This window comes from Aplidium turbinatum, chromosome 8, assembly GCF_918807975.1.
Source record: "Aplidium turbinatum chromosome 8, kaAplTurb1.1, whole genome shotgun sequence".
Taxonomy (NCBI): Eukaryota; Metazoa; Chordata; class Ascidiacea; order Aplousobranchia; family Polyclinidae; genus Aplidium; species Aplidium turbinatum.
The window spans coordinates 4,004,733-4,023,995 of NC_137479.1; the positions used below are offsets into that span (position 1 = coordinate 4,004,733).

General features: G+C 39.0%; 2 protein-coding genes across 2 annotated transcripts; one reads left to right on the forward strand and one right to left on the reverse strand.

Moving 5' to 3' along the window:
* The first annotated feature begins 2,455 nt into the window (after nt 1-2,455).
* On the forward strand, nt 2,456-4,999 carry LOC145775925 (fatty acid-binding protein, liver-like). The gene is made up of 4 exons (XM_082587335.1): nt 2,456-2,593; nt 3,555-3,727; nt 3,997-4,104; nt 4,839-4,999. Exons 1-4 carry the CDS (start codon nt 2,527-2,529, stop codon nt 4,893-4,895), a joined length of 405 nt encoding a protein of 134 aa, XP_082443461.1. The 5' UTR covers nt 2,456-2,526; the 3' UTR covers nt 4,896-4,999.
* A 515-nt stretch (nt 5,000-5,514) lies between these two features.
* Nucleotides 5,515-18,200, reverse strand: LOC145775417 (guanine nucleotide-binding protein subunit beta-5a-like). Its single transcript, XM_082586710.1, has 11 exons — nt 18,076-18,200; nt 16,372-16,508; nt 15,930-15,971; nt 15,087-15,163; nt 12,341-12,539; nt 11,882-12,025; nt 11,317-11,408; nt 10,869-10,917; nt 10,545-10,641; nt 9,931-10,097; nt 5,515-9,104 (listed from the first exon to the last, which is right to left on the reverse strand). The coding sequence occupies exons 1-11, from the start codon at nt 18,188-18,190 to the stop codon at nt 9,093-9,095; spliced, it is 1,131 nt and encodes a 376-aa protein (XP_082442836.1). The 5' UTR covers nt 18,191-18,200; the 3' UTR covers nt 5,515-9,092.
* Nucleotides 18,201-19,263: the final 1,063 nt, after the last annotated feature.

Below are 19,263 nucleotides of genomic sequence, written 5' to 3' on the forward strand. Positions count from 1 at the left end.
ACATATAGCTTTTCATAATATTGCAATTTTGGGGTGATTTTGTCAACAGCATGATTACTATTATAGCCTTACCGTTAAATTTTTTATCTGTTTTCTAGGTTTAGTGACTGTGCAAATTAAAAACAGTGACATCCAAACACTGTTTTTGCATATTGTGAACCTTTTGGTTTTGCCATCTTTTCCTTTTGTTGGTGCCAAATTCGTGTGTTTACTTTAACTGATCTCTACGTGTTTGCGCCGGCAATGAAAAATAAATTGAAATTGAATTGTGTTGAGTCCGTGCCATATTTTACCCTGAGAAACCCTTAAAAAACGTCAATTTTTAGAAGTTGCCATTAAAACCGCCATTGTGGCAATCATTTTTGCTGCTGAGATGAGGTAGATGAGGCCTAGCGTTTGGTTTTCAGTCGACTAGCTGTGGAGAGGAAACTGCACAATATTTAATGTGACAGTCACCTTCACGCGGTCCCCCCTGTAAGTAGCATTATAAAAATGCGAAACAAAGACTGTGAAAACCGAATCTCGACCCGGTGTGGATTTTTTCTTGGCAGTGGCTATTTTTCCTGTAATAGTGTTAGCAGATAAGGAATTCTGCCCTAACTTGACAAAAGTGTAAAGCCGTTAAAGACGGAAACTTGTGATTTGGAAAATTTGGAAGTCCTGTGCAGAGAAAAAAAATCCTATCCCTAACCTCATTCCTAACTCTGGCAACACCTTCTACGAAACAATGATGTTTGATCGCAACCAAGGCAACATGCCTGGAAAAATAGATACTTTATTTTTCTAACTGTTAGCTTTGTTTTAGGCAACTGTCATTTTTTTATGTTGACCTGGTAAGCCGTAATAGTAGGCTACACTAGTGACACCAATGGTTGCTGTTACCTGTTAGTATTCACGTCAGTTTTCTACTCGAGTTGCATGGTTACATGCCTTCGCAAATCCAACCGGCCAGCTTCATTTTTAGTGTGATAACTCACTAACAGACAGTACCCTAAAGAAGTTGCTTATGAATAACTTCAGCAGTAGCTTACTTAAGGTTCTATACCAAATTTTCAAACTTGTGTTGCTCTTGTGTAATTCTGTATGTAGCACTTCAATGATATGCAAAGAAGTTAAACATACAGAATTGAATAAATGTTCCAATGATTTGCTAGCCATATAAAATTAGGCCGATTCATTGTTTTCTGTCCGAGTTTTATGCCACCTGGCAACTTTTTTCCCCTACCATACTTAAATTTTTTGGAAAACTCTTACTTGCTTAACATTTTAAAGAAAAACTCTAAAATGCTTTTAACATAAAAATGTTTGGTTGTTTTCGTGTAGCCTATCCGAAATGTAGCAAAATCCGAAAGCGGATCAAGATGTTTCGTGCCACAGCCTTTTTTAGGCTAGTTATAAAAATGTTCAGGCTATTTCGTAATTCTTTGTTTGTATATTAACTAGCTCGATGAGAAAGTGCTGATTTTGATAACTTGAAGTAGCCCACCGTACCTAGACACTTATTGGATTTGTTTAATTTAGTTACCTGATTTAGCAGAAATTTGACACTTGTTTGTTCATTCATTAAGTTTAACGGAAAATTACTCAAAATCTTTTTTGTTCTTGAAAAGTTAAAGTATAACTTGTGACAAGTCGTTGCTCATCTCTCAATGTCACGTGCAACACCTCAACGAATGTAACCCGGTAACCGCCGCCACTCAGTTGTAGGCTACTAGTATGGGTTAAGGCTATCGTTCCTGCAGTTAGCTGTAGGCCACTGAAATTATAAATTTAATCATAATATGTTAAGTAAAGTTCGTTCAAACTAAAAAACCAACTTGTGTAAATTTTGCGTGATAAGAGAGTTATTTATTTTTATTATTAAGCCTACAATAAGTTTGCTGATTTGTCGCAGCACTCGCTTGACACTACACTCTACATATAATCGTGAATTGCTAAGGAATTACTAGCCTACTAATGTGAATTTGAAGAATAGGATCATGAAACCACACAGACAAAGTTTCTTCAAGTTCTACATCAAAACTTAGAAATTAGCACAGAAAATTCAAACAGCGTGTAGTCTAAACAGAAGGTGTAGCCCAGTCATGTCACTTGGATTGGATCAGTGCTCAAATTTATGAACAAAAATAGCAAAATCAAGCGAGTTGAATTCTTGGGATGTTCGCTTGAGCAAAGCTTTCAGCGACATCCAGTGGATAAAATAATGACACATAAACGTCACTTTGCTAATCTCTGTGACCAGCAGACGCTCACGTCAGTGATTCAAAGCCTCTAGTCTACAAGTACAAAAAAAAATTTGAAAAGGCATTTCAGTACGAAAATAATGATCCCCGAGATCAATCAATCAAAGGTTACTTTAAAAGATTTTCATGATAACAATTTATAAATGCGAAAGTTAGCTCATAATTGCAGTTGTAAATATATCACCTCCTCATCAGAATAATTTTGTGGTTACACCAAACGATTAATATCGTATTTTTAAAAACAGAAACATTTTGTCGTACAGTGTGTCTTTATATTAAAAATATGGCATTCAACGGGAAGTGGAAGCGGACTGATGCCGTCAATGGGATGGCACTAATGACGCACATGGGTAAGAATATCATAACGTATGGTTTATTACAAACAAAACCTGTTGGATAGCCTATAAAGGTTGCTTGAAGATTTGTGACGTATTCACAATGTATTTACAACAAGATAAAGACATCACTGAAACATAACTCAAAAGTAGACAAGAGCAATTAAGTGGTTGAGAACGAAAATTAGTTTTTGATATAACAACACCATACGTTGTAAGAGTAGGCCTATAACTCTACTAAGCATGCACATATTTTAGGCTTATTCCATTTAAATATTACATACTTTATCGTTACTATATCCAATCCATTATAGGCCTACGTGTATCATTTCTGGCAAATAACCTTTGATTGATACTATCATATACTATGAGTAGCCTATATGCAATCAATAGTATGCGGAGTCTCAACTCCCGGTTAAAAAAGCAAGTAAGAGAAAAGGGCAGGATGAAAACGCTGGTTCCACTGTCGGGATGTGTTTTGGAGCAGCAATGTGAAGGGCTGCTCTTATTCAGCGGTATCTAGTGGATGAACTCACTCACGGATACTTCACAGTTTACTCAGTCAATCTCGTTGATCAGACCTGCGTCACTAGTTCAAATCCTCCTGATGTATGTGAAACTGCCAAAAAAATTTAAAAACAGGATTGAAACCATTAGCCTAAGCTCGCAAAAAAGCTTTTTTAATCCTACGAAAAATATTCTAACAACTAATCATTCAGTGCTGCCTGTGACATAAGTTTAATGTTTTTCTATTTGACGCCAAGCAGAACGGCAAGTTGAAAATTGGTACATCAAGCTTGTATGACAAGAATTTATCATTTGGCCTAGTCTTGTCTTTTATATGTAAGACTATTGTGTTTAGATTGTATCTTGTGTGAAGTAATTGCTTTGGTATTTTCTCATTTTTTTCATCATCATCATTTCTTTCGGCTTCTGCAAATATAATTCTTATTCTCTTTTGTTGCGTTTATCGCAGGAGTTTCAAAGGAGAGACTCGAAGCTTTAAAAAGCGTCGATACATTCTACGAGATCACGCAAAACGGAGACAGTGTGGAGGAGATTCGAACCGTTGGCCCGAAAGTAATCAAACACTCGTTCAAAATGGGCCAGAAGTGCCAGATTACTACGATGGATGATTCAACTGTTGATGTAAGAATTGTTTTTAAACTTAAACAACGAGTAAATTTAACTTGGACATGGAGACGTATTTGTTCCAAATGTTAACACAAAGGCCACTTTAACTTTTTCAAGGTTGATTTCTTTGCATGTGTGACTAGCTGGGTTTGTGAAGTTTTATCCATTTGGAATTGTGTTGATGGGTCTAGAGTAGACCTGTAGAAAGCGGATTGCCACTGTCACTTAGGTAAGCGATCTAAAATAAAATACCAATAACGACCAATAAGAACGTACTTCTATAGATCACCCCGGTTTCTATTGGAACTAACAAATACAAAGTGGAATACGACCATAAAGGAGTCCATCTTGTTGCTGTGCGAGAACTTATTAGTGAAAACCAGTTTGAGGATGTGAGTTATTTATTATTGGGCTAACTTATAAGTTACCTCCTTGTCTAAGAGTAAATTTAAAGTACTTTAGTTCTGTTGTAAATTTAACAATATCTTGATACATTTTTATGTCTTCATCAAAACATTTCGTACTATAATTCGTGACGCACTCTCACGTGGGTACTGGGTGGCATCAAGTTTAAACCACCACGGCCACCCTCGGTAATGAGGACAACCGGACTAACATTGAACTACCACGAACGCGATTGATCTAACAACGTCGATAATTATAAAAGATCTAGTTCTAGATGAACCTTTCGATGGCTTTCTCAGCTTAACTCCATGGTCGCTATATCTTGCTTATTTCTTTGCGCGTGAAGAAAAATGTATAAGTAGGCTACACATGGTTACCAAACTTAATTGCAATGTTGAATGAGATTAAATGGTATATAGGTTTGTCGCACATTTTACATTATAAAGTTATATTTAAACTGTGCATCCACTCACATTCTGTTCGTTTGTGAGTGCGTATGGCCTACTTTGTTTGAACCACAACTTTCTAATCTTTTTGTGTAGGCTCGCAATTGAATTATAACGTTTTGTTTACAAATATTGTTTTATTTACAGTACGGTATAGGCTTCTCGAAGACTTAATGATTCCTTAAACGTCCGTAAAGTTCTATTTTATTACATTATTTAACCTAGGCCAGTGTTACAAAATGTAACCTAATTCAAACCTGTTTTAAAATTTGCAGAATGTAGATTTGGACAATGGAAAAGTCGTTGGAAAATTTGTTTACACCAAATGTTGAAGTGCTTGCGATTCGTAACGTTATGAAAAATTATTTGTTCACATTTGTCTAAACGTCTTTATTACAATAGAAGTAAACATCAGACAAAAAGTTTGTTTGACACCAGTCAGTGACAGGTGCCCAAGAATCGTTGTGGTCCACCTGAGTATTTGTAAGCAAGCCAGTTTTTGGAGGTAGCTGTTACTTCACATTAATGTGGCGTTTTTTTGGAGGGGTGGGGTTTTAATCTTCATCCTCGGACTAACAAAGCCTCTGAAGTTATTTCTGGCAGTTTCGCATACTTCGAGGCTTCGATGAAGAAATATCCTTGCAGAGGTTTTGAGCCACGAATGCAGCCTCCGCCAACAAGCAAAGTTTTCTGTAAATTATTCTGCCCACTAGGTGCTGTTGAGTGAAAAGCAGTCCAACTTTCTCAAAGCACTAACTGAGAGTTGAACTTTCCGTTTTTCGTTCGCAAAGGCGACCGCTTATCTAAGTGCATTACCAGGAGCGAATAATAACGTTCCAACAACTTGGACGCACAGAGAGCACGCTTTGCTTTTGCATGGTAAGTGACTGCCACCAAAGCACCGCAACATGACCAACAAGTTGCATTCGCCAGTATTCCAACATGGGCGCTTCACTTAGAATCACTCCGTTTGAAGTTTTCTTATTGATTACGGTGAAACAATAAATCCAGCATTAATAATTGCACGTCACAATCTTCGCTTGCATTTTAAAGTTTCTTATCTCACAGCGAACAAAAATAGACCTATGTATGCAAAAACAAATTTGACCTGGGATTACCAGGCATGAAACATCATTCGTCATGCAACAAAACCATCACAATTCAACAACTTCCGTCAAATATCAGACAAACCTGGCCCTTTGCCTCATCATGCTGCAAGACTGTTTTCTTTACATCACATGTAGGTGTAGGCTACAGCATAAAGGTAACTTCAGCATCATATACATACCCTAGACAGCAAAATTTGTCGCATTACATTGGGTTTTTACATTTGCAGACATGTCACCAATGCAAAAATGATAAATTTTGCTGTTTCGGATTGTTATCAACAATAGCATATTGTGAGTCATAAGGGCAGTACATTAACACAAGCTAACAAGATAGCGTATGCAAAATGCAGAGATTCTAATCTGAAAACAGCCGGTGGATACAAATATGAAAGATCTGTTGCGGGGTTGGTGGACTTCATTTACCTGAACCCCATGAACTATGGCAGGTGCAAGCGTAGGCAATCCATGCGGGTCACAAGGGCAACAAGTACGTTGGTGGAACACTGAACATCCGTGAACACCCCATGTAAACGAAGAATTGTGATCAAATAGTTGATCAAAGCATGGAAGGTTTCAATTTAGAAAAATGTTCTCATGCACAATTGAGTGATCTGCCTATCTTGGACGATGATACCAATGGGCTGCCCTTCAGAAGCTTTTTCGGTACAGTCCAGGGAACATCGTCACTGTAGGGTGCTAAAAGGATAGATCCCTCGCTCCCAGAGGCTCAAACAGAAGGATCCAATTGTTCTCATGCAAAGCAGCAGTTATCAAGATGGCGTTGGCGTCTTGTAAACCTTTTCTTTGCCAGTTGAAACATCGAGGACTCCGCCTTTTATCACCTTTGAGCAGTGGCGCTGACTCGGTCTACATATTTGAGCAAGTGTCAAGCAGCCACAGTATTGATTCGTCATCCAGTTCGCGCAGCTCATGCACACCGTTCGGCGCGGCCATCGACACAATTGACCAACTTCCTGTCAGCGTGCACGTGGCATAAAATATGGTTGGTTGCACACAGCTGAAGGCAGCATTGACCTCCCAGCTTATGACGTAGCAGTGACGTGAAGCGAACTGATTACGTGGGCTCCACCACCGAAGACGTGGCCTAAATGAATGGTTGCAAAAGTTTTGGGCGCTAACGAAATACACAGTGAGGTTGAATTTCATTTCACAAACATGTTGCAGACGACAATAAAATCTTTTCAAAAACAAGACATTTCATGCAATATATGCTGATGTACTGTACGTCTGCACATCAGCGAACCGAGGTTGCGATTGATAGATGATCTTCTAAACCAGGGCTTCGCAAACTATGGGTCGTGACCCAAAACGGGATTGCAAATCGTAATTTCGGGTGCCAAACAACTTGGCCTACAGTGGGTAGTTTAAATGTAAACTGCCCACAAAGGGGTTGCATAGAAAATTATTTTCTGAAATGACGTCGCACAATGAAGTTTGAAAAGCCCTGTTCTAAACGATCCAACAAAGAGATAAGTGAAAGACGACACAGAAAATCTCACAATAGTCTTCATTGATTGACTACGAGACAAACTATATACGCTTCGAACTTACAATGGCTTCATAGAAAAGATGCCTGATCTTAAGGTGAGAGTGACACCAGCCTTGCTTGGCCGGCAACCATTCAGCAGCACGACGTCAGCAAAGTGCTCCGTAACCTGCTACCAGGGTTGGAAGTAACGACTAGTTGTCACATTCGATAGCGTTGTTCATTGCTTTCTGAATATCGAATGCTTATACCCATTCTTTTTAAAAATAAATATCGAATGCGCGTTATTCACTGCTTTTTTATGCAAGCAACGAAATCATTATTCGTTTTTCACTAATCGATATTTAGAACTGCTGAATCATTTTTAATTGTTCACTTACTTCGTCGTCGAAACGAATTTACGAGATTTAGTTTTCGGATAACTATCCGAGTATCCCACCTAGTCCCCTTCCGGTTTTCGAACTTTAAAAGGTTAAGAAAAATTTTGCGGCAATACAGTTCGGAAAAACCATGCCAGAGTCATTAACAGTGTTGCCAACCTTGCGGTTTTCCCGCAAGTTTGAGCTTGTTTTTTTTTCGAGTTTGCGCATTTTTTTTTAAGTTTGCGGGTTTGCTTGTTTTTGGGCTTGTTTTTTGACCAGTCAAACTTTTTTTAACTTGTTTTTGACGCTGAAATTGCGAGGTTTTTATTGTAGTCAACATTGCATCCCTTCTTTTCAAGATAATTATTGCTTGGAATGGAGTAAACAAATGTCATTCTTGAAATAAACGTGATGTATGGACTGCAAAGGTTGTATTGAAAATTTTGAACTGCTAAACTGCGTGCTTTATGCTAATTGGTATTGGTTGCAAATTATTGGACTTGGGTTTGTGTTGATTTGCCTGTTTTGGGCTTGTTTTTTAGATTCCCTTGCTTGTTTTCAAAAAAACAACCTGGCATCACTGATCGTTTAATACGCAAAAACAATATTTTTAATAATTGCTATTCATTGCTTTTTTAAGTATCGATAGCGGAAAGTCATTGCTTTTTTGGGCACCATTGAATAGTGAAATAGTCATTGCTTTTTGACTAACGACTTCCAACCCTGCCTGCTACCACTTAAAGTACGCTCACCAACTTTTATAACTAGTGGAGCAACCATATAATAATTATCTAGAATACTACAACACTTTATAATTATTTATATTAGAAAGACGCTTTCAGTTGCAACAGAAACAAGTCAAACTAAAAGTGTACAGCTCAGTAACAATATTAGGTATCAGAACTGTGACTGAAAAAAGTGTGTTAAGTTTAATTTTGTGCGGCACATCTAGCCTGGTGCCACGGCACTTAGGTTGTGGAGCACTGGAACGGCACAACCGAGCAAGGATCGAAATTAAAGTTTGATCAACAAGAAATACAAACAACAAAAACTCTTGTAACGTCACAATCACAAAATACGTGGAGTTAAAAACCTTTGCTACTGGCCCATGGCCACCATCTTTGACGTAAATGAACGAGCAGTATCGGTCCAACTGAAAACAGATCTCAGCCGGAGTTTTGCTTCAGCATCGGACAAACGTAAAATACAAATGAGAGTGATTTGGTAAAAAAAAAAAATTACAAAAAATGCTTCGGAAAAACAACTCGACATAAGTAAAATAAATGTTAATGATGATGATATACGGCATTTAGACGTCATAAATGATAAACAATAAATAAACACTAGACATGGCAAGATGGATGGGCTAAGCTGAGGGTATAATTGAAACATGCACAACGCGAAGGCTTGTTTGCTCTGCGGGAGGTTGGTAGGCAGCGATGCTGGAATCTTATCTAACGTTTCATGGGAACGAAAAACGTCATAGCTGCGACGTGCATTGAAGTAATGTTTCGCGACGTTGCTTCTGCATTGTACGGGCGTCGAACCAGTTCAAGCCCACACCTAGAAAAGTGATAATAATATTTGTTCTCACAATAAAGCGTTGTATCCATCTTGCTTAGCGCTTGACAAGGCGGAAAGTGTCAGCCCGAGCCAAGTACATTATCCTGAGTCGATTCCATCATAACATTTCGTGGGACAGCCTCAAGAAACCTCATTGTATGGGTACTGGTCAGGGTATGTTGTAGAGCGGAATGGCCCGTTTCGGTGAGTCCGATTCGGTGAGTTCCCTATTCGGTGAGAGCCTTTTTCGGTGAGAGCCCTATTCGGTGATTTTTTTTTGAAATTATTGGGTACCGTAGCCTAATTATCATTGCCGTTATAGGGTTAAGGGTTAGGGAATAGGGGCTAGTGGTTAGGGGTTAAGGTTAGGGTAGGGGTTAAGGATTACGGGTTAGGGATTAGGGTCTTATTTCAACGTTTAGCGACGTTACAACGATGTAAAAGCGGCAATGATAATTAGGCTACGGTAGGCTACCCGATAATTTTCAAAAAAAATTTCAAAAAAATCACCGAATAGGGCTCTCACCAAAAAGGCTCTCACCGAATCGGACTCACCGAATAGAAGCAGATCCGTTGTAGAGAATGCCGCGGATCAATCGAGTACGTTCAGTGGAACCACATGACCCACGATATGTGGCAATTCATTAGCACGTGGTAGGCCTGCCAGCAGATTCTAATGAGCAATAATAATATCTTGCCAGGTAGAAGTGGCACATTAAAGTACAACTGCAAACGCTGCATCACATTCCACAGGTAGTTTAATGGCCTACATAAGCTCAAAACTTATAGTCAAACTTTTGCGGCAAAAAGAATGCATCTCACTCACCCGCAAGGTGGCGTCCCAGCTCCCTGTGCAAAACGCGGTGCCATCAGGCGACATCTTTAAACAACTGACTCGGTTTTCATGCCCAAATAAAGCGGTGACCTTGTCCCCTTTGATCGTGTCCCACACGTGTACGAGATAGTCATTATACGCGCCGAAGATGAGCCGGCCTGTTGTCAAATCACAATAATACTAAATGTCTTGCTGCAAAAGCTCCTCAGAATCTAATCTTGCTCCACAACTCGGTCAACTGAATTGAACGCTCAGGAGAATATTACTACCACACATCAATGCACCATATTTAACGCAATATAAATTATATTTTTTCAAACAATCAACGATTTATTAAAGAAATAAATCGACCACACTGATATGGTGCAACAAAATGATGCTTCGGTGCCTCGTGGGTCGAAACTGTGGTTGAAAGTCAGTTGCAAGTTACTCTTGCCGTAAAATAGTGCGACATGGCAGAAAGCTACAAACATCTTATCTTGCAGCACAATGCACACTTAAAACGCTGGTTGATTGCAACCGAAGGTATTCAATATCGATTTTGTGTTGCAAGATGATAGATTAATGATCAACCAAGCAGCCACGCCTTTGCTGCGACAACTCACCACTGACTGAGAAGTCTAAAGAGTTGGCACCGAACAAGACACTGTCCCTCCTGTAGCAGGCCACCTCTCGGTCGGCACGGAGGTCGTACATACGTATCTGCGTACAAGTTGCCATGGTTACGCTTCAGGGCGTGGTTAGAAAAAACTCACAATAAAGAGTGAGGATAATTATCAATCGCATAAACATCTACAAACGTCTTGACATTCTGGTCATCTGCACTCAGTTTAAGAAAACAACATAATACATTACGGTATCTCAGCGTGTTTTGCTCTACTGGTGCTTCTTCACAGCACAAGTAGAGCAAAACAACTGGCAACACTCACAGTCCCGTCGTCTGAACCCGTCGCAAATGCCTCACCAGTGGGGAACCACCTAAAACAATACATCAAACATCAGAATAAATTCCAAACTGTGGCAAAACGATTTACAGCTGTTGAATATTCTACTTCACCAGAGTATATGTGACGTTTGTTCAAACCGACATCGTACATTATAAAGCTCGTGTGGTGACTATAAACAATTAGCACATAACAATCGCGTGAAAGACGACACGATTGACGTCACAGATGTGAGAAAAGAATAAACTCCAATCTCGCAAAATTAGTCTTGTTTACGCTGATTCAACCTTTGCTGACGCAAAACCAATGTAAAAAGGAACAATTTTGCTTGGCAATTGGAATTGGTGGTATATAAGACTTTAAGCAGTGCATGGATTAGATGCCAGTCTGTGGTAGTGACCGACACACATACTTGCAACGGCCCATCACTGACCTGACGGCGTTGATGTCTGATTCGTGGGTTTGAAATGAGTGGACGCATTTGGTGGTTCGCATGTCCCAGGCGCACGCCGTCTTGTCACAGCCCTGGAAAGAATGAGAAGAAAATCGGTTAGTACAACGCTTTTATGACGTCATGTGGTCAAGCCAGGACGTTCATAACTCATCCGTGGGATGAGATACTTCAGATAATCCCGTCTTGTGAAATAGTTTCAGGGAAATCGATAAACTTGTCAATTTTGCGAGGTCGAGAAACACATTAAACATCGGATAGCAATGCAAACATAAGCACTTTGCACCAACGTCGGAGTACAAGTTTATTTCTCAGCACGTGCTTGTCATATGTACATTGTACAGTGAATATGCAGAGCAATGACAAGGTACCACAGTTCTACAGGGCATGCAAGCCATCTCTATTGGACTACCACTCTTTGTGCTTTTATCTCTCTAATTATATATCCGTGCTAAAATGTAAAGTTTTACAGGAGCAACAAACAAAGTCTCTCCAGATTAGTCTCCCCAGAACCCATATTAACGCCTCTGGGAAGCACTAGACTCACCCCTGAAACGAAGAGATTTCCAGTTTCACACGGGTTCAACGCCGCATCCATAACATCAGATTGGTGTCCATGGAAGCTCTGGAGCAACGAGCTGCTCTCCACATCCCACAAGACACACGTGCTGTCGCCGGATGAGGTTAATATCTGAAAACGAGGCAACGATTCAAGTGCAAAACTAAACTTACGGATGCGCGCAATAGCTCATGTAGATACCTTGTTTGCAGTTCGCACCTCTAATACAACCAGGCCAAAACTAAAAACGCTTATTTTACATTCGAACTTGATAACCTTTGATCGAAATTCAAACAAAACTTAAAATGTATAATCGGGAGTGTAGATCAAATTATGACATGGCCTTCCAAACGACGACATGGCTCGTATTCTAAACAACAGTCAAACTACAGGCTGCCAGAGTATATACGCATAAAATAGCTCACAAGCATACTTTGAGATCCCCACCTGATGATCCGAATGGGTGAAGGTACATGACGAAATATAACTGGTGTGCATCGCCACCACCTTGCGCTGTTGCATGATGTTGCTTGACGTCAGATCTGACGAGCTCGAGCCAGGCTGCTTTGAGCCTACACCGGAGTGACCAGAGCTCATAGAAGTGCAGGAAGATATTGGGAACACTGAGCACTTGTTGTCCAAACCTCTGCACAAAACAACACACAGATTTAATGTGCTTGGTAGGGATTTTAAATCAACATCAAATTTCAGCAAACCATGCCCGAAAGACAGATGTAAATCACATCAACTCACCACATAGCTATTTTGTATCAACCAAGTACATGTTGCAAGTTAATAACTTTCTCAGTCAGATAGCTCAGGAAGCTTATGTGACAATATCAAGATCAGAAATAATGGAGACACAATAATTGGAAGAAACTCATTTGTTTGGAGTTGTAACGAAGTTGTTTAAAATAGCTATAGAAGCTACCTTGTCACAGGCATGAACAAATGATATTGTCGAGCGTTTTCACCGCTTGCGCTTCTTTATGACACTGACAGTCGCTATTATGTCTTACGTGTGCTACACTGTGTCGTTGCTTTGGTAGACCATTACTGTAGTAGGGGCACCTGAACGTGGTAATGAGCCTCGATCGTTTTCATACAGGCGCAGGGTTGGAAAAAATTATGATTTTTTTAAAAAAATCAAAAAAATTGGATTTTTTGGATTTAAATCAGATTTTTTTTTAGATAAAAAAGCTTCGAGTCTACATGGGGGAAGAGATCATTTTAGTAAGATTGTAGAATTATTTTTAACCCCTTGATTGATTGAAAGGCTTTGCTTTGCAAGTGCAGTGCAAGTGTTTAATCATTTTTATTATCATATTGTAGGCTAGCCTGTCCATTGCACATATTTTTAAGTAGGTGTGATATGTTGCTTTATACTAAATCATAATGTGCATATCGAGATTGAGGTACGTCTCAGACTGTCATCTCACTACACTAAGATCTTTCCTTACGTTTGAGCAAACATCACTTTTCTTTTTTGCTCAACTGATCCATAGCCTACAACCAGACTTTTTGCAAAGAAAGTTTAACTGTGTAATATATGTTACCGACGTACCATACCAAAACAATAAAAGTTCAGATGACACAAAATTGTAGTTTATTTTGCATTGAGAAGTTTGTACATAAATACAAGCTCGCCAGCTTTTGCACTGCCCAATCGATGTCGAACTTCTGATTGAACCAGACCAAAAGTGGAAAAAAACTCGCTCAAAAACTATGTTTAGTGAACAACACTGTTTGTGAACTGCCAAGTAAACTAAGTTGCCTTTCAAAGCATGCATAGCCTATAGCCTCAAGTATTTAAATATAGCTTTTGTATTACAGAGAAGCAGTGAAACGTTTGTTGATGTATTTATTTTTATTTTAGCAAATAAAAAAATCATTTGATTTTTTTAATTAATTTTTTTGGTTTTTAGTGTTTAAATGATTTAAATCAACCAACCCTGTAACGGGCGTCGGGCTTTCTGCTCAACCATGCATCAATGGGGAATGGCATCCTCTCTTGTGAATGTGGTGCTGAGGAATATACCGCAGACCACATCATGAATGACTGCAGCATAGTCAAGTCACCTAATGGAGTGGAAAACTTGCGTGTCTTGAAAGATGAAACCAAAGACAGCTGGCTGCTCTCTGGTACGCTTCCACTGCAGTCCCGGTGTAATGATTGCTTGTCTGTACCATGGACTTCTAAATAGTAGCACATGGACTGGACACGCAGTGACCAACATGAGGCCAAACAGTTGGTACAACGGTTGGCCAACAGTGGGCCAACAGCCAAGTAACTAACCCTGTTGGCCCACTGTTGGCCAACTGTTGTACTAACTGTTTGGCCACATGTTGGCCACTGCGTGTCCAGTCCAGGTGCTACTGTTTAGAAGTCCATGTCTGTACTGTAGTGTAGTCTACCTTATTCAACTGCTCAATTAATCTTGTGTGCCCTTGGTAATTGCTCGTTTTCCTAGCTTTGTACTCTCGTTTTGCTACTGATTTCATTATTTGCAGTTGGACTGGCAAAATGAGGAGGATAAAACTGTGCAAAACTACATTTAGGTATACAGTTAGTTAACCTTCTTTTTGTTTGTTTAGCACGAATGTTGATTAAAGCCAAGTTGTGTTGTAAGTTTGGTTTATATCGCAACAGCGGGAAACATCATCAACCTGAGGTGGTAAAAAATAGACTCTCCGCCCCAGAAACACAAGAACGATATTGCCACAGTAGACATTGCAGACCATAGTAGCTAGGACCATACAGCAATAGTGAAGTGATGGTACCGGCAAAACAATGGCAAAATTTCGTCGCACAATTCCATTGAAATAGCTTCTAGTTTCGTCACTGCCTTTTGAGGACTGGCACACTTCCTAGTTGAGGTCTGGCATCTACAGTAAGTTGGTTCACGTCCGGTTTCTCGCGGCTAAATGTCGGACTCAAGTCTGTGTACTGTGATGTATTTTATACTGCTTAAACATCAACACAATTACTGGCTTTCTTACTTTCACTAGCAAATGTTAAACTTGCAACTGCTAAGTCTGGCAAGAAAATAGACTGCATGGTATCTTGATAGAGCAATGTCATGGCTATTGTTCCTGAAAGCTGTAATATGGATGATTGGATGTTTGGCAACCACATTCACAAAATGAAGATGTGTTTAAGTGTTAATAAGAAACCATAAATTGTACAACTCACCCACAAGCAATGTAAGCCCCAGACGGAGCATACGCGCATGCATTCACCCATGTTGTTGGTAAGGTAATTAGATTTTCCTGAAGAACAAAGAAACACTAGCATCAGTTTAGACACGTTGCGTGGCAACTGGCAACACACAGTGCATGCATAAAACCTTTCTTGCCTGTGTTGACACTCAGAGCAATGTTGTTTCACAAAACTCATATTAGAAACCTTGCGATCCATATACAATATAGCAGTCAAATACAGTAGAAGACGGTACTAGTGTACCTGCTATACCGTTTGCATACAGTTTCTAAGAAAACCAATTTCAGCACATCTCTCAACAGGACTGATGTGACCAAGCAGCTACAGCCAGCTTGTGGGTTTAGGGTACATCTTGATGTACTTAAAAGTCAGTGGCCAACCAGCTGGAACTTAGGATTTAACATCTTTGGAGCAGTTGAGTTGTTTTTAGTAAATAGAAGTTAGAGCTACAATGTCAGTTCCAGGTGTGGTCAGCGTTTCGGACCAAGTTTTCATGCTGCACACTGCACAGTCACACTTCTAACTTAAAACGAATGCTTCAACAATGAACGTAAACATATGCACAGTTCAGATGGCTGTCAACATTCAATACATCACGCCATCCCTACTGACTTTAATTTTAATGTTATATTTTCACCGTGGCAGGATCGAAGATGTTGATTGCTGCTGGAATGAACTAAGCTGGTTAGTGGTTGTTATGTAAAAAAGCAGCTGCTGTACAGAATGATTTGTAGCAAGAAAAAACATTGACATTGGTTTTGAAAAACAAATTTTACAATCAAGACTTTATAGCCAAATAAGTTTCACAATAATTACCTTAGTAGCAGTGAAGGCATCAAACAATAGAACCATGCCATCCTGAAAATTAAATCATTTTTTCAAAAATAAAACTTGTTTATGTAAATGTGCTAATCCTAATTGAACAAACTTGAGCTACACCCCAATCAAGTTAATTGCAGTTTTCTTTCAAGTTTCAATCAATTTAGTTGTATCCCATATTTACCATTCACCACCCAGCAATAACTACCAAAGCAAGCTCAACAACTGCAGTTGCAAATTTAAATAAGTAATTTGGAAATGGGATTGAAAATCGGTTTCACTAATAAAGTAGGCGACCTATCAATTATATACCACGCAATTACACAAAAATGGTGTATCCAGGCTCTTAAATTATTTCTTGAACTGTAGTAATAGATCAGCTTCACATGTATTTGATATGGTGACTTGAGCAATGCATCAAAACTTGTGTAGTACCTACTTGTGATGAGCTAACAATCTTCCGCTTGTCAGTAGACCAGTCAATGTCCAAAACTTTGCTAGTGTGTCCTTTCAGTATACGGCGACATCGTACTTGCAGCTGAGCGACAGAATCAACTTTCTTTCCGACTCCAAACACTGCAAATACAACAAGAATGTGGTTACAAGATCCATTGCTTTGAGATTCCACATGTGTGGACAATAGTTGATTGGAGATACAAAACTTGAAAATTGCAAGTAGGATTTTGCACATAGCTTGAAGCTGCAGGTTTTCGTCCGACTCTCTTCAGGAGCTATTGTCAGAATAAAATACACTTAAATGTAGTGCAGGCCTCGAAATTCACGGCGGTCATGTCCGCCGTCACAGCATGTGATGTCCGCGGGAAGTACCATCTAGATCGGTCATATTTGTCCGCCGAGAAATAGCGATACAAATCGTCATTGCATAGCACAAACAATTGTTGCAAATATATAATTTCCGCGCATTCTAGCGCACATCTAGAAAATGTGAATACTGTATCTCTTAACTTCCATTCAAGCAAAAAAACTTTCGATTTTTACATTGCTTCAACCATTGGTGACATTTTTACACTAATCACGCGCAACTTAATTCAACTCTCACGTCACAATGTCTGGCTTTGATCTCAGAGTAATATTGATAAGGAAAGGTTTGTTACAAAACTAGATTATACGAGTAGGCTATTACAGCAAGATGCCGCAAAATTTGTTTTGTTTTGGTATTTCAGTAAGAGCCCAGGAAAAATTCACTTTCGCTCACATGACACGCAAAAATAAACCTAAAGAGAAAAGCCTAGTGAAACTTTGCACAGAAGAAAATAGTAGCGTTAGTGTAGAAGTTCTCCGACTCGTGCCCAGAGCATTGTGACGCAAGAAGCCACACGACCTCTTTCGGTGGAAGTTAATCAGTTATGCGGCGTATTAAGCAGCTACGCGGCGCTTTGACTCTTCAAGAGCACGTCTTTGTTTTGATGAAAGCTTTTCAGAGTCAGTGACTTTGCCGAAGTTTTAAAAAGCCTTCTAAACCGTAGCTATATATAGCTTTCAAATGACGAAGAATTATCAAGACAAAGTGATTAAGCATGACGATTGACGCTAAAACTGGTGTGTCCGCCGTGAGACTTAATTTGTTCGCCGAGATAGCTGCTCAGACAGGACACGTTTGTCCGCCGTTAACAAAAACGAATTTCGAGGCCTGTAGTGAAGTATTTATAGTAAAAGAAAAGCGAAATGTAAATTTGGCTAATCAAAAGAATTCAAATTAACAAAGAAGTTTTATATATGTATGATACAATTTACATTTCCCTTTTTTTCTACTATAGATACTTCACCATATTTAGGTTTATTTTATTCTGACATGAGCTCCTGAATCCTGAAGGGAGTCAGACGAAAACCCGCAGCCTCGAGCATGTGCAACATTCTACTCAAAGTTTAAACCAGACAACTTTTTTTGAGTCACAAACACTTTATGCATTAAAATAAACAATACAACAAAAATTTGTTTACTTTTAGTTTTTGTCAGTGCGATATCGTGGTCTGTTTGGATGTTCACAAAGTTGATATTCAGGCAGAAATTGCAGAAGACAAACAAGAAGCTCAGATTGTGATTTTGATTTTTTTTGCGGAACACCGGTTGAAAATCACTGGTTTAGACAATAAACATGTCCATTTGCTACACTCCACTTACAATCAGCATCATTTAAATTCTTCCGTTCCTCTTGAAGCTTATTCCTCAATTGGTCGGCTTCATTTCTTAAACTTTCCAGTTGATCATAACGAGATGCATTTCTTTCAGAAGTCATAATACTAGTGAGACACACACCAGTCTGAACCTAAAAAGCTAGTCTTTCAAGTGAATTGTGTCATGTGAAAATATACATATATTTACATCATAATATAATAATAATAATAATTAGATGTTGTAAGCACCAAGGTGCTTTTTCATCATTCTGATATACTACGGTCATATATACATGAAAAATACATACACAAAGTACTGTCACTTAATACATATATACCGTATAAACACGGTATCAGGAATCATACAGGGAATATTAGTACATTTAACACACTTCAATGAACAATGGACGTATATACAAACACCCCTACCATTATTGGTAATGTAACAGAAAAGGTTAAATCCATCTATATTTAGCTCTTGTTCGATTCTCGTACATCTGATAACAAAAGAATGTGTTCTGTTGAATCATAATTGATCTCACAAGTTGAAACTTGTTGAAAATAGCGTGTCTAATCTAGCTGTTAGAAGAAGACCTATTATTGCCGTGAATAGTGTTGTAAACGTGACTAGTATTCCAGCAGCGTAAGTTACTGGTACTCTATGCTTTAAAATTTATTTCCTCACCGTATGTTAATGCCAATACTTAGATGGACCATCGAATGGTACGGTAGTGTCGGGAATAAGCTATTCGACTAAGTTAGGCCTACAAGGAAGAAGGAAACAACCATTTTCAGCTCAAAAGCAGGGGTTCGAGTTCGACTTATACACGAGATCGACCTATACCCAGGGCCGGATTTAGACCACGAGAGGCCCTAGGCTATTCCATTTGTGAGGCCCCTCCCTATTTTTGAGCTCAGAATTTCTCTCTAAACAACATCACATGTCATTGCTTAATGTTAAAAATATGCATTAAACTCTTCGTTCTTTTCAGTTTCCACATTCATGGGTTCAAATTTTTAATTAAAAGAATAAAAATTTAGTTAAGGTAGTTTTGCTTTTAATTTTAATTTTTTTGATCAAACAACCGTTACAATAATTGTAAAGTCTATTTACGAGGACATAAAAAATAGTTACAGCCATCAAATAGAGTAAGACTAGGCTACCAAACTTTTTTTCTAGCTTTCGTCCCCCTAC

What these genes read in the sequence shown, in the direction of transcription:
- LOC145775417 (XM_082586710.1), bottom strand. Translation starts at nt 18,190, where the DNA reads ATGACTTCTGAAAGAAATGCATCTCGTTATGATCAACTGGAAAGTTTA. An exon ending in GAAATCTCTTCGTTTCAGGG is followed by an intron (nt 11,409 to 11,881) that starts GTGAGTCTAGTG and finishes CATTCTTTCCAG; the next exon opens with GGCTGTGACAAGACGGCGTG. An exon ending in TTTAGACTTCTCAGTCAGTG is followed by an intron (nt 10,098 to 10,544) that starts GTGAGTTGTCGC and finishes ATTTGACAACAG; the next exon opens with GCCGGCTCATCTTCGGCGCG.
- LOC145775925 (XM_082587335.1), top strand. Translation starts at nt 2,527, where the DNA reads ATGGCATTCAACGGGAAGTGGAAGCGGACTGATGCCGTCAATGGGATG. An exon ending in GGCACTAATGACGCACATGG is followed by an intron (nt 2,594 to 3,554) that starts GTAAGAATATCA and finishes CGTTTATCGCAG; the next exon opens with GAGTTTCAAAGGAGAGACTC. An exon ending in GTGAAAACCAGTTTGAGGAT is followed by an intron (nt 4,105 to 4,838) that starts GTGAGTTATTTA and finishes TAAAATTTGCAG; the next exon opens with AATGTAGATTTGGACAATGG.